Source organism: Lissotriton vulgaris, chromosome 7, assembly GCF_964263255.1.
Source record: "Lissotriton vulgaris chromosome 7, aLisVul1.2, whole genome shotgun sequence".
In the NCBI taxonomy this organism is placed as follows: Eukaryota; Metazoa; Chordata; class Amphibia; order Caudata; family Salamandridae; genus Lissotriton; species Lissotriton vulgaris.
In genome coordinates, this window is record NC_141695.1 from 290461083 (window position 1) to 290476382 (window position 15300).

Below are 15300 nucleotides of genomic sequence, written 5' to 3' on the forward strand. Positions count from 1 at the left end.
AATTCGGCCATAGTGGATATCACCGCCACCCCAGACAGGCACATAATCATAGGGGGGGACCTGAACATGGTCTTCGACTCGTCCTTAGATAGATCAGCACAGAGACACCCGCAGACGGGGGAAGTTTCGCAGATAGGCAGATCCCAACTGGAGGAACTAGATCTCCACGACCTCTGGCGCCGCCTCCACCCCACCACCCGAGACTATTCCTATTACTCTCACGCACATAAGACCTACGCGAGACTGGACCACCTTCTGGTCACGGGCCGGTCTGTGACCTAGCCATAGCCTCCGAAATAGGGGTTCTCTCTCTGTCGGACCACGCCCCTGTCACGGGCACATTCCAGTTGCCACCGATGTCCCCCTCACGCGGGGTTTGGCGCCTCAGGGATACTCTTCTGCATAAGAAGACGGTGGTGAAGCACATACAGGACTCGGTACGTGATTACCAAATGCACAATGATAATGCTGATACCACCCAGGCGACACAGTGGGCAGCACTGAAAGCGGTGCTCCGGGGGGAATTCATTGCTATTTCCTCGGCGGAAAATAGAGAACGACAGCAAAAGCGGGACGAACTCCCCCGTAAGGTGCGCGAGCTGGAACAGGTACACCAGAGGACGGGAGCCCCCAGAATCTGGAAGCAACTTAAGGCAGCGAGGAAACTCTTGTCAGTCTTAGATATGGACAGAGCGGAATATGCTGCATTACGCTTGAAGCACGCGTATTACACGGGCGGCGATAAATGCGGCAGGCTTCTAGCGAACAAGCTCCGAGTGGCGCATCAAAGACATTTGGTAAAGCAGCTTTCGATCTCCGCTGGGGAGACAGCTACGGAGGACAGCCAGATAGCGGAGGGTTTCCGACGATTCTATGCTGACCTATACACGGGCGAACCCCCGTCGGCACAGGCAGAAGCAGATTATTTGAACTCGGCTGACATACCCTCTCTCACTCCAGAACAAACAGAGCACCTTGAAAGAGACATTCGAGTTGAAGAGGTGATTGATTACTGCCATCTCCAAGCTCAAACACGGGAAGGCTCCGGGCCCGGAAGGCTACACATCACTTTTCTATAAAACGTTTTGCTCCCTGCTAGCGCCGATCCTTACACGCCTCTTTAACTCATTCTCCACTCCTGGGGCTATCCCTCCAGATCTACTCCGAGCAACAGTATCGGTCATCCCTAAACCAGGGAAGGACCGGACTCAATGCAGCTCTTACAGACCGATCTCTCTTTTGAATATCGATCTCAAGTTGTATACTGGGATCCTTGCGGCCAGTTTGGCACTTCATCTACCGGGACTGGTGGACCCAGATCAGGCAGGGTTTGTCCCCGGGAGGCAAATGGTGGACAATACCAAGAGAGTGGTTCATATCCTAGAGAAGGCCTCCCGGATACCCGGGGAGAGAATGCTGCTGGCTGTTGACGCGGAGAAGGCCTTTGACCGGGTACATTGGCCATATTTGGAGAGGGTCCTATCGAAAGTGGGCATAGGGGAGAAATTTCGCACTCTAGTATTCAATTGCTACAGATTCCCGTCTGCTGTGGTGCGGGTGAATGGCTGCAGCACCCAAATGTTTGCGATAGAGAGGGGCACCAGACAGGGGTGCCCATTGTCCCCGCTACTTTTTGCACTCTATATGGAGCCCCTTGCCCAAAGGATACGCCAAAACCCGAATGCGAATGGAATATGGATGGGGAGGTATACACACACCATTAGCCTCTACGCAGACGACATTATATTGACACTGGCTGATCCAAGGAGGGCACTTCCGCATGTGTCGCTGAGGTAGAGACCTTTGCTGCTGTCGCAGGCTTCAAAATGAATATGGGGAAGTCGGCGGCCCTCGACGTTTCGTTGACTGCTGCCACTAGAACCGACTTGCAGGACCGCTTCCCCATGCACTGATCTAAAGACCTGGTGCCCTACCTGGGCATACTACTGGCACCCACCCTACCCGCCATGGTGACCGCTAACTACGCCGCCTTGGGAAAGAAAATAAAGGAGGAACTAGGTCGTTGGAACAGGGGCACACTGTCCTGGCTAGGCAGGATAGCCGCAGTGAAGATGACCATCCTGCCACAGGCGCTATACCTGTTCCGGGCTCTGCCGCTCCAGCCCCCAAAAGGATGGATCCAACAGACTCAGGCGGACCTGGCACGCTTCATCTGGCAGGGTCGCAAACCCAGGCTCAAGAGGGCCCTGTCCACACTGACCCCTGAGGCTGGGGGACTGGACGTACCAGACTTACGCAAATATTTCCAGGCGGCACAATTGCACTATTTGGTGGAGTGGAGCAAGTGGGAGTCTGATAAACACTGGCTTTTTCAAGACCAGGCGGTCGCGGGCCGGACTCTCCAGGAGATGCCCTTCTTACGTAGGGCTCACCGTCCCCCCAACTTATACGCGTCTTTTATCACACGGGTCCCGATTAGAGTGTGGGACCCCACTAATGCGATGCCTGATCTCACTACCTTCCCCTCGCCATTCACACCATTGGTAAAAAACCCGGATTTTCATCCCGGGATGGAACCTGGGGCCTTTGCGCGCTGGTGAGCTGCGGGATGCATAGCGCTATTTCACGTGCATACCCAGGACAGCGTCATTCTGTTTCCAGATTTCAGGAGGGAATATCAATTGCCCGAGATGGAAAGGATGCGATATATGCAGGTGCGCCACTGGGCGCCGCAGCCGCAGGTACGCGAATCGGTGGACAGGAAACTCCTGCCTTATGAGAAATGGTTTGTGACACGCACCTCAGACACGAAACTCATTTCAGATCTATATAAATTCTTGCAGTCTTCCTCCTCTCATCTTTACAACCCGGGTAGGGAATGCTGGGAACAAGAACTGGGGAGGGCCTTAAGTCACACAGAGTGGGACCACATTTCCTACCGATCACGACACTCTGCGTACCACACTGGGCTTACAGAAACGTTTACTAAAGTATCCACATATTGGTATTACACACCTGAGAGATTGCATGAAATGAATCGTAACATCGAGAACACTTGTTGGCGGGCTTGTGGGCAGATAGGCACACTCACACATGTTTTATGGGACTGCCCCCTACTGTGCCCCTATTAGAAGGAGGTCTTAGATGAGATTGACTCAAACTTTGACATTGAACTGCCTCGCTTCCCTGCATATGTATTGTTGGGCTTACCCAATGGGCTAATGTACCCTCTGAGGTCTCATAGAGGGAGGCAGATTGCGATAGCACTGGGCTCTGCAGTTCAAAATATACTCATTCACTGGTGCACCACCACACTTCCCTCTACTACGGATTGGCTGCATAGATTGTGGCATGTCCTGGGGATGGAGAAGTTGTCGCTTATGGTGGCGGGAGAGGTGGAGCAGTTTAATGACCTGTGGCAGCCGTTTCACTCGCTACTTGTTAAGGAATTTAAAGAACTTACATGCCCCCGATATCTTCGATTGTTGAGATTGACTTCACAAGCGGATTCAGATAACCAATGAGTCCAGGATTATGAGCAGGAGGGGCGGCTTAGGAGGGGTGATGTGGGAGGGCGACTTTAGCACTGGACGGGAGGGGAGAGGGGGGGTTCGAGGGGTTGGGAAGGGAAGGGGGAGCTCTGAGGGGATTTGTTTATTTTTGAAGTTATTGTTGCAGCATACACACCAGGCGTCACACTTGGATGGACATTACGTTTGCAGAGCTTTCACGCGCTGGCTGCGCTCCTATATGGTTGTACCATAAGCACTAACTCCTTGTGACAACTGTTTTTTTTCAGTTGTGAATGTCTCAATAAAATGCTTTAAACATAAAAGATAGACAGAGCCTTGGTAGCTTGTAGTCTTGCTCTATTGTTAATGGAGCAGGTCACTTCAAGTAAATGGGCAGGTCCAAACATTTTCCTGCAAAAACATTGTAGAATTGGCCTTTTATAGGAATATAAAGCATAACTGACAGTATTGTAGAATCTTTAGCCAGAAGCACTTATTGTATTTACAGCATTCAAACCCACAGCAGCGAGCAGAGACAGCAAATCTCCAGCAGACATAAAAGTAGAGCCTGCCTGGACTTTATCATCTCCATAAGGATGCCGCAGCAATGCAAAGAATAAGGTTCAACGCAGCCCACTGTGGTACGACAAAGTCTGTACAGTGCATTATATGTTGAGTAGGAGGTCACAGTGTCGCCTCAAACTTCAACCAGACAGGCTGGGGGAAAAGGCCTAGTTGTATCCCCAATTCTAAGTAGCCACGGGATGCCTTTTTCCTGTTAGGTATGGGTGTGGCATCAACACAATGCCATGCACAAAAAAAATAAAAAATAGTGATTACCCTTCGCAGCTGTGTATAATCCTGTCTTGCCTGCTAACTCCAGCCCTGGTTCTTCCAGGTCAGTCCCCTGAGATTCAAAATAATATCTCCTCCCATAACCTGTCACACAGGCGAGGTCTCCACTGAGACATCCTGTAGTCTCCTGTGATTAAGGAAAGGTATTGTTGTTTCTGTTCACCCACAACTGTGATCATTGACTTGTCCCAAGGTTCCTTCCCACTCATCTTGGGAATTATGTGACCATCCTTTGAAGTGATTTTTAAAAGACGGGAAAGAGAGAAATGTTGCAGAGAGAAATTTCTATATTCTGAAATGGACTGAAGCTGAATTCAAGCAGAATGTACAGGGTCTTATTGGTAACACGGGCACTCAGGAAATGGCCGAAGGGTCGGTAGCCGAGTTCTAGCTGTGGGCTGCTTTTATTCGGCAGCTTGGTGGGAGGCTGTGCTGTAGGATGCCACCAGTGGGTGCCTGAGTGGCCTTTCTAGAGGCAGATGGGTGGAGGTATCACTGCCTTTCTCTCGCTAGGCGGCCCATTAATGTATGCTGATTGAGCGGGGCAGGGGGCTTGAGCAGAAGTGCTCTCACTTGCATTCATATGTAGCTCAGCAGTGTGAACTAATTTGTGCATTTTTTTCATCTAAGTGAAGTTAATAAAATATGCCCCCCCCCCACCCCTGAAGCAGTGTTTTGTGGAAAGTCAATACACAAATATGGGCCACTTTTTTTTGGGGGTGCGTGGGCCGAATTTTGATCCCAATCCAACCCTAGGAATGTATGCCATATTTTATAGCTGTCATGAGGGAAATAAGTAACAGACATGTAGATGTGCCACTGTTTTTTCAGCTGTTGTTACCTACATACTGTAATAAATCAGAAGGGGGGGAGAAGGAAGAGGTTGCAATCCATTCAGCTTCCTTATTTGTATTGTCAAAGAATCAATGGGGGAATGGATCACTTGTCCTGAGTAACCAGGGTTTGTTAGATTTTGTATAATGTACCGATAAAAAACCCTCATTCATGTACAGAGGCTGGGGTGGCGATATATCTTGATTGTCCGTCTATTTCTTAAAAACGTGACAGCATCATCATAGGGTTAGTCCTCATGCTTCTTCCACCCAGAGGTAAACCACTGGTTTGTGCAGTAGTGATCAGTGATGGTGGATAACAGTGTAGATGGAAAAATTGGTCAAAAAGCTCATATAGCCAGATAAGTGGGAATTTTTAATAGGGCTGGGTTTGGGCTTCTTTAAAAAATAGTTTTGTGCGTAGGAAGAGAGATTTGGAGTCTCCCGCACTATCAAATGTCCATAAAAAGGTCGACATGTTTCAGCACTGTTAAATGCCCAAGCGGGTCAGGTGGACTTTCTTCAGGACCTAGAGAAAGTAGTGATAGAGACCTTGTGATGTCAGTGTCTAAATTAGGTCACAGTGTGTTCAACCGAAGTTTATAAGGTCGAATAGTACCTGTAGATTAGAGGAAGGAAACAAGACAAACAAACATGTAAGGAGAACGTCATTTGCGCATTCTCCAGAATTAGGTGCTGTCCACGTAAATGAATAATGAAGTAACTAATAAATGGCAATTCTTTTACAAATGACAACATTCTCACTCAGTCCCATTTTGGCAATGAATCTCTCTTTGTTCTTTAGTGGTTAAGGCATATTTCCTGAGTAATTAAATAAACACTTGTGAAAAAAAACGATTTGGGTTTAGCTGTCTGATCAAGCGATACTCATAAACGGATACCATTTTATTGTCCGTGGAGTATTCCCCAAGTATTGCGATATATTGATGTAACTCTAGGGCTTCTGCTTGTTGATACTACCTTTGCTCGTAATGTATACACATGGCCTCTTTTGTGCCCAATTGAGCTGTGTATCTGTGTGTTTTCCTATTTTAATCTTCTCTAGAGGCGCCTTGATGCCTTCGGGCTTAGTTGCGCGATACAAGATTCTTTTCATTTCATTTCATTTCATAGTTATGTGTGGAGGGAAAGCCAATTAAACAGTGTGATCAGGTTCGATAAATGCCGGTATTGCGTGTTCCTCTCTGACCTCATTATTGACTAACTGAGCCAATTATCCATAAATGGATTCATTTATTATTCTATTTTTCGGCCTGTGTCTTACTCGCCTCGTATGTGCCCCTTGTCCAGCCTTTTAGCTAAGACACTCGGCATGCCGCGCACTGCATGTCGTGTCTCCAAACGTCACATCGCATTAAGGAATGGACGCATGATTAGGGAATGTATATCGTTAAATACAGTGCTAAAAAAGCATGCACGCCTTAGTCAATATCCCCATTTGAATCATGTTATTGCCGATAATGTTTGGCCCACAACGCGCACATGGCAAGCCCTTCTCCGCAAAGCCCTGTTATCGCATACCTTTTTCTTTTATTGTTTGCTCAGCATCGGGCGGCCCGGGGATTAGGTTCCTGCTAAACAAACGACATTGTGCATAGTAGTTACAAAAAGATCTTGTTATACGTTACGGTTTTTAGTCCAGTCATCTCGAGGTAGTTCATCTTCTACCTGTTGCGCAGACGTAGCCCGACTTGTGCTGACTCTACCATCTGGGGGCCTGGTTCGAGTCAGTTAGCATTTCCAGTTCATTTAAAGGAAGACCAAACTAGTCAGAAGAAAGACTATACGTGGGTTATTAAGAAAGGCACAAGAGGCATTTTTAGTCTCTTACTGTGGGTATGTGTTTGTAAAAAAGACATAGTGTTTAAAGTAATATTTTTAAGTAAAGAGTTCAAATATTGAATCCTAATTCATGTTGGTTCTTTTTTTGAAAGGAAATCATTTTTAGGAGTTGAAAAAGTTCAGCTCAGCTAAACATTGCATGCCGGTTACCTACATACTGTCAATTTGATTTTGCCATTTCCAGAGGTATCCAATTCAATACCATTTTACATTTTGTGCAGTAGAAAATATGTCCTGTAGTAGTGGCTGTAAGGAACACATGCTGGTCCATATTTACAAACATTCAGCGTTGGGGTTGTGTCCCAAAAGTAACGCAAACCTGCACAAAATGTTTTTGGGGATTTACTTTCCAGGATAAAACTTGTTTTGCACTGGAATGTTGCCTCAAAACAGCACAAAATAGTGTAAAGCATGGCTTTGCATTACTGTTGCTAGTAGATGGGGTTTTGCTTAAAAAATCATGGGTGGTTACATGGGCGTTTTGACTCAAACCCCATCTACTGACAAAAATTAGACCGTGTTTTACACCAAACAATAACACCATTTTGAAGCAACCATTAAACTGCAGAAATGCTTTCATTTCTCCTAAGTTTTCCAACTTTGCATGAGTGCTGTGCTTTACAGCAAACATCCAAAGTGGAAAACTTTTTGTAAGTTTCTCTTGGCAGAGTATTTTCCACTGGTTGGGTATCCTTCAAGTACAAAACCTATGCTACACTCACGCAGACATCTTTGCACTACAGAGCAAACGTGTGTGGTTTTCGGGAACCTGATTGGGCACCAGAGTTAGGGTAACAGCAAAATAGTGTTATATTTTAGTAGATAAGGCTCTTTCCTGCTCTCTTCCTGTCATGAAATGCAGCGCAGCCTCTTTGGACACTGTTCTGCGTTGTGTGACAGTTATGTAAATCGCATCCAAAATTGATCGATCTAAAATCGCATGCTATTTTTCAAAGCAGCTGGTGAAGGAAGTGGCCCTTAGGGGCCACTTCGGTTATTAACAACCACCTGCTATGCCTTCCCAAGTAATGAAGAGTCGGTCAGACAGTAGAGAATACAAACAGGCTTTTATTAGCAATACTCTGCAGAGGAGTCCAATCTGACCTGCACCCTAAGATGTCTGCAGAGGGACTGACCCCCAACAGTCTGCAATACATAATCATTCTTCCCAAGAGCCTCCATCCATGCCCACAGTGGAAAGTTACCAGCCTGGGCTGAACATGAATAACGGAGGCTTAGAAGAATGGGCTAGCACCTGCCAGTTGGGTACATGCTCATGGTTACTCAAGGTTACCACGCTGAGTCTCAGTGTCTCCTAACGTGGGAAGAACTGCACACTCGGGTAGGTATGCGAGGGCAGAATGGCCTATTCATTAGCATGTCGAGAAGCAGCCTTGAATACAAGAGAAAATAATAAAGAAATACACTGTTCTGCTGAGGCAAGCAATGCGAATAATGAGGCCTAGTTCAGGCACAGCCTAAGCAGCGTAATAGGGATTACCAAATACAAAATTGAGTCACACTCGTTAACTTAAGCTTGCACGTTACATGGATAACTCAGTGGGTTTCATAACGTGAATACACATGGTGTCTATTTAGCCACACACTGCTAACCTAATATAACATGAAATGAGAGCATAACAGGAATGGGTTTTTCAAACCTAACACTGGGACAATCATGCCTATCACTCATACTGTTCATAGCTCTATTCTGTATCACAGGGATCCCGTAGATAGAAAGTTACCATCCTAGATAGACAGCTATGGCAATTTTACAATAAAAATGCCTATTCTAAACAGAGCAAGTGTCTGAATATGTTTAGCATCCCTCAGCCGTGGCAAAGATTTAAATTCTGGATGTCCAAAGCAAAAACATGGGAGGAACAAGGTAAAAGTTGGATCTGCCTCCAACCTTACCTAACGTGTTCATCTTACATTGCACCTCCTGGCCTCTGATCTTACCAACGCAGTCACCTCCTTAGGTTCGGGTGTCGTGCATTGTCAGAAACCACTCGACAGCCTGGTCTGGATTACTGCAAAGACTGTTACATTGTCATTACTTGGTCTACACATCTTCATAGTAAATGACTTATCATTTTAACCCTATGCTAACACTCATGTAATTATTTCTGACCATTTTGTCGCGAGTATTATGTCCCTCCATTACCCATACAGTTGTTCCTCTGTACAGGTCTTTTCCCGGGGCCCGATCCGTGCAACAAATATTCTAGATAACATAAACAGAACTAAACACAAATCTGTTTAAATGTAATCAATTCAAAATGTGCAGGGAGCTCAGTCCGTATTCATACATGCAGTTTTTACTCAAATTTATATTTAGAAGGAGTACAAATATAAAAATGTGAAAACATCCTATTATAATATCAGAATTTTCTCACTCGTAAACATTATTACATCCAAAATGAGCATTGTTTGACATAAAAAAAATCCTGCTCTTGATTAGTGCTGTTCATGGCCCAGATCCAGATTTAGTTAAAACCAAAATCATCAAATCAATTTTAGCATTATGCAGATAAGCAGCCTCAGCCAACATGTGTTTCGCGGTATACCCAACCCCTTCTTTAGGGCTCAAAGTTTGGGTATAATCCTTTTCCTAAACTGATATTCCTGACACATCAGGAGATATGTTACATTCTATCTCATCTCTTTTCAAAATGACTATCCATTCCTTAGATCCACAAAGTGTATGGCTCTCTGAAGTCACTACCGATTCATGGCCGGTGATAATGCAGCTAGCTATCATTCCCAATGGTCATGGTCATTGTCAGCCTCAACATATCATACTTTATGCAAACATTGTGGATAGAAAATCTTTGCCAAAATTGAGTATTCCTGTCACTGGTATGGGGCCAGTCAACGCTGAAATGACCAGCACTTGGACTACTAGCATCTGGTCGGGCTACAGTTCATGTTATTGCCCGCCGTTAGATGAATATTGGCAAATGGATCGTAGCCAGGTATCATGATGAGGAAATTAAAAAAAATGTATTAGAGGATTATTGTTTAGCACGGTTTCTGCACTACACAAGCACTTTATCACTATTACACCTGCACATTCCGACTCTGAAAAGTATTCCTTGAAAATATTTGTATGATATAGAAAATATTGTATATTGTTTAAATGAAGACGGCAAATAATCATTGAGCCTGGTCATCATTGTTTAATGTATTCGATATGAAACAGTTTGGAGAAAACGATTGATGCACTCTTTATAATGATATAAATATTGTTTGAAATTACTCTGACAGAACCACTTGTGCTCACACTGATTATTTACCCAAGTTCTGAGGAATACAGGGTTAGCCCATTAGCTCTCCCGCTCCTTGTCAATCCAAGCAGGCTTCTTTCCACCTCCTTCATCTTACTAGTGGAATAAAGTGACTTCCAGACTGCACTTTATTCCAGACTGGATGATGAGTAACAAGGAGCCCCACAAATAGTTGGCAGCTTTCTCCTGTAGTCTACAGTCCACAAACTCCCATGGCACACTGAACGCTGAAGCACAACATCCAGAACATCGTTGTCGCTGCAACATCACTCACTCAGGCAGCACACTCACTCAGGATACAGCATATATACAGCAAGAAAGTAAAATCTGATGCCCTTGGTCCCACCATTGCGCCACAGGCTCTCTCCTTCTGACAACCTCCTACACATCATCCCACCATAAGTTTGCATTGTGTCAGAAACGCTTGTCCCCAAGAAAGACTCTGCTTTCCTTCACGCATTTGCCCAGTTGTGACATCTCCAACTTGATACTTACCAAGCTTGATCTTCAGGTTATTACACCACACCTAACACCTCCCTTAAACATTGAGAAGTGCCACACAAGATGAAACATGCTAATTCACACACTATCAAGCTACCACTAAACTTAAGAATCATGATGGGTGCCTGAATTAATACTCCTTGCACAGAGGCTGATGAGCAGCTCCCATTTAATATTGAACTTTCTAGCGCACACAACCACCTCTAGTCTCATCTCTGCATGGAAAGTGCTCTTGTGGTCGTTAAGTAAGAGGTGGCATAGGGCACAACACTTTTAATATCCTGTTGAAATCACTGGTCAGCATTATAATAACCCTCTGTATTCTACTACATCAGGGGCACAGCACATGAATGGTTAGCTTTTTGTAACCACACCCTTTCTGTTTTGAGCACCACTGAACACTGTGAAGTAGAGGTGTTATATCCATTTTTGTGCTGTTCTATGTTGCAATTTTGTTGGCGTAGGTTTTTGGGAACACGACCATGTTTTGTCATTGCCGAGACTCGAACCTGGGGGCATATTATCAAGACCTGCGATAAAATTATTGCCGCTTTAGCAGCAGGAAACTGCTAAACTGCTGCTAAAACAGCGATAATGGGCTTGATAATGTCCTTGTGAATTCCCATAGCAGCCCAGGTTCTGGTGTTAACCTGGGCTGCTATGGGAATTCACAAGGGCATATTATCAAGCCCATTATCGCCGTTTTAACGGCAATTTCCTGCTGGCGAAAATTTTACAGCAGGTCTTGATAATATGCCCCCCAGCTTCAAGGTCGACTGCCCTAGCCGTTAGGCCAACTCCTGAGTTGCTTAGAGTACTGAAGAGCAGAGCCCTTTTTGCAGAGTTGAAAAAAGGTTACTACTTTTCTCTCACCATTTGTCATCTGTCTCAAGAGTCGAATTTGTCTTGGAAAGCAGCCCGACACTTTGCAGAGAACAGAGTACCAATGCAAGATGCAAAGCGTTACAGTTGCGTTTACTGATTGATGATGTATACAAGATGCCGGTAGGAAGTCAGAAAGGTTTTATAGGAGCAAGATACTTGGAGGTACAACAGAGGTGTAAGTAAGTGAAGTATGAAAGCCTCCCAGCACTCTTCTATTTCAGTTTTGATCATAGAAATATATCAGCAACACGTGGCTACTTCAAAGTGTAATGTTGAAACTCCTATCCAATAGCAGGAGTGGAATATGCAGACATGAACACCTTGAACTGCTTCTAATATGTCTGTATTTTGCTTCCTGAAGGAGTTTCTAAGTGTTGCTGAGAAGATGCTGCTGAACAAACACAAGGACCCAATGGAGCTGGATGTTGACTATGCAAACATTGATTTCTCAAGGCTACGTGTGAAGGACAATTACACTCCGTCGCAAGAAATCGCAGAATACGCAGAGATCCGTGTGAAGTGAGCGTGCAGCCAAGCGAACCTGTGATAATCCCACTCTCACTCCACTACCTGTGAAGAGCATCTTCAAGGTGAAAACCAAGAACAGCAAAGCCAGAGACTCTTGACTTAGATTTCAAAAATATTGAAAAAGGTCATTTCTGCAGATGTATGCTTTCCCCTTAAAGACTGTGTAAATTTTAAGAATTGAAGCTTTGTGTGCTCCCGTAGAGATTTCTTCTCCACCATAATCACAATTCTTTATTTGAGTTGATTCTGAACATCTCTAAAATTGACAGCTGATTGGTGTTTCAAATTCATGTTATCCATTCCAAGTTCTAGTTAGTGTGTAATGCACTGTTTTGTCTTCTGGTACTGTAGTGAGCCATTTTCTAAGAAGTTTTTTGAGATATCCGTTTTCTGAGTAAAACTGCAGTCTATAATGGCGCCGGACTTTTGTCGAGTACGGAAATTCTATGAGAAGACTCATCTGTATAAGCTACTCATATTCCTATTGTGTTAAACCTTGTTATAAGCTTGTTAAAGCTCGAACGGAATGTCTTGTTGATATAATGCTTAACAGGGATGCTCCAATTTCATGGCTGTTGTAGTAATACTGAGATAAAATTAACCTAGTCACCAACAGGAGAACTGTTCTGCCGTACCTTTCTCTCTAACCAGAATCACAAAAGCCGTGAAAGCATGGGCACTGGCGGTCGAAGACAATATACTTAAATACTAAAGCAATAATTAGATACTTCTTTAAGTGAAGCATGCTCATTTTCAAATGGTTGATACTAACACCAGTCAACAGAAGGACCCTCTTTCTACTAGTACTTTGCCTTTTTTGAGGTAGATGCTTGAGCTAACCACTGGGATCACCACTATTTTGCATCTTGTTTCAGATGCTATGGAGGGGAGCCCACCCTTAGGCAGATCTTTCAGTGAGCTGGAGATCCATATCTAGACAAACACATTCCGCATAGAGATATCCAACAAAGAACATAAAGTGTGTTGCAGATGCTTGAGGTCATGCTTACTTGGAATAGTTCAGGGTGAAGTTGAATCATTTCTAGGTTCTATGATGTATGGACAAAGCTACAGTGCGATGTTTCCATCGGATTCCAAGCGTGAGCATTTTCTCACAGTATTATCAGTGCATTATGTTTAAGTCCTGCTCTCACGGTTTTCAGAAAACTGTGCAAGGAATGCTTGCTAGTCCCATCTTGCCTCTGCCTTCGTTCATGCTCTGAGGGGTAATGACCTAGATCTACATATTTTGTGTCCCCCGCTACTCCAATCTACTGAAGACATATAAAGATACCTGTATTTCCTAATCCTGTTGTTACTTTTTGACCAGAATAAAGTATACGCATGAACCAGAAATATAACCAATCAGAACGGAGCTTTCATGGCGTATTGTTCATTAGTCATTCTCTCTGTTTTTGCCTCACTTCCTCTAAGCTCGAGTTCCTTGACATCTTGCCGAATCAACTAGACACAAACACAAGGCTCAATTTAACGCTAGAAATCACTTGATATTTCCTTTATTCACACATTTCCTTTGTATTACCGTCTTGTTCATTGTAATATCACTTTATGTGTGCATATAATGAGCTTTTCGCTGTTGTGCGTGATAAAAATGCATTTACTTGCCTAAAATAAACACACTTTAATCCACACTCGTGGTATAGGCAGACAAGTATGGAGGCCAATCTGTCCCAAAATATTGAAGAAACAAAGTTAAAACTCAAAAATATTTCACAGCGATTACCTATTGAGATTTATTTTCGATATCAGTTTTTAAACATACATTTTATTAAATTAAAGCACAATGATCATAAAATTGGAAGACTCCATTTTTTTGACACAGTGGTAGCTAAATAATTTCTCTTACTCCAATTATGCCTTTCTTCGATGTCTAGTTAAGTTTAAAGAAGTGTTCACATTGCTTCTTCAAAGGAACATGCATGCCACATTTTCAGAATTGGCAATCCCTTTGTGAATTATTCACATTTATATTAATTGGGTACAACTTATCTCATTCGGAACTCCACGAAAATATGGTCTTGTGCAGCCCTCGGGCGCCATCATTGTACGCCACCAATTGTTATGTCCTAGTTCACAAGAGGACCCCTTTCTGATGAGGTTGCTTATTGAGAATAGGATTGCCAGGGCCATTGATGTCAGAAGGATGCCACAAGTCCTGTCTTGGACTTTAATTTTGCAAATCACTGTCTTCAGTTAATTAGGCCAAAAAAGCATCAAGACTACAACTTCCGTGATGTACTGGGAAATGCCAACTCCGAACTGGAAAGAATATGCTGGCATTTTACTAACCCTTTGGATTTCAGGACCTTAATTTGGTCAGTAGTGCTTCCACTTGCAGATTTCCATAGATGTATATATATATATATATATATATATATATATATATATATTTATTTATTTTTTTAAGACACGAGGCATACATAACGTTAACTATACGGCTGCACATTACTAGGGACCCCATATTTCAATCCTCAGTTGACAACCTAATGACTTCCGAAAGTTTTAGTTCTTGAAAACCCCAATTCAACCAGTCAAGATTAGAATGGTTTTAAAAAGAAAGCATGTACTGGAGTGCGTCTCCCTGATGATATGTAGTCAGCTAGTAACCCAGTGCTCTCAAGTTTCCTAGTTGTAAGCATGAATACATCTCCCAGTCCAAGACATTTCTCTGAATTCTGGGACTCCAAGTCCTGGTTTTATAATGGGTTAAAGAGGACTGCAAATCCCAGCATGCAACAAAAAACTGGATCGGATGGGCTACTCATACATACAACTGAGTACAAGGAAGTGTTATTTGTTTTATCTTTGTTGATATGTCTTTGCGTCAAACACTGTAATGCTCAAGTATTACCCATTGAACTTTGCAAAACTTTGGTTCAAAGTCTTGATAAATGGGCCCCATGGTATCTTGATAAGGAGTGAGGACACACACCTAACTGCACTCCAAAAGAGGAGCTATAGCACTACATATAAGGGTAAATGTGACTTAAGTTCAACAAGGACACATTGCAACAGTCCTCAAAGTTCGATTACAACATCTGTGCATTTTTA

At 43.8% G+C, this 15300-nt stretch overlaps 1 protein-coding gene across 2 annotated transcripts in view; it reads left to right on the plus strand.

Moving 5' to 3' along the window:
- Nucleotides 1-14627, plus strand: part of LOC147701407 (myelin-associated glycoprotein-like) — a 252844-nt gene extending 238217 nt beyond the window's left edge. Inside the window, exon 10 of one of the 2 annotated variants that reach the window (XM_086930086.1) lies at nt 12062-14627. In XM_086930086.1, coding sequence (XP_086786212.1) covers nt 12062-12223 — 162 coding nt within the window. In that variant the 3' untranslated portion in view covers nt 12224-14627. The remainder of the gene's footprint in view (nt 1-12061) is intronic. The other variant, XM_086930087.1, reaches the window with a different exon arrangement.
- Nucleotides 14628-15300: the final 673 nt, after the last annotated feature.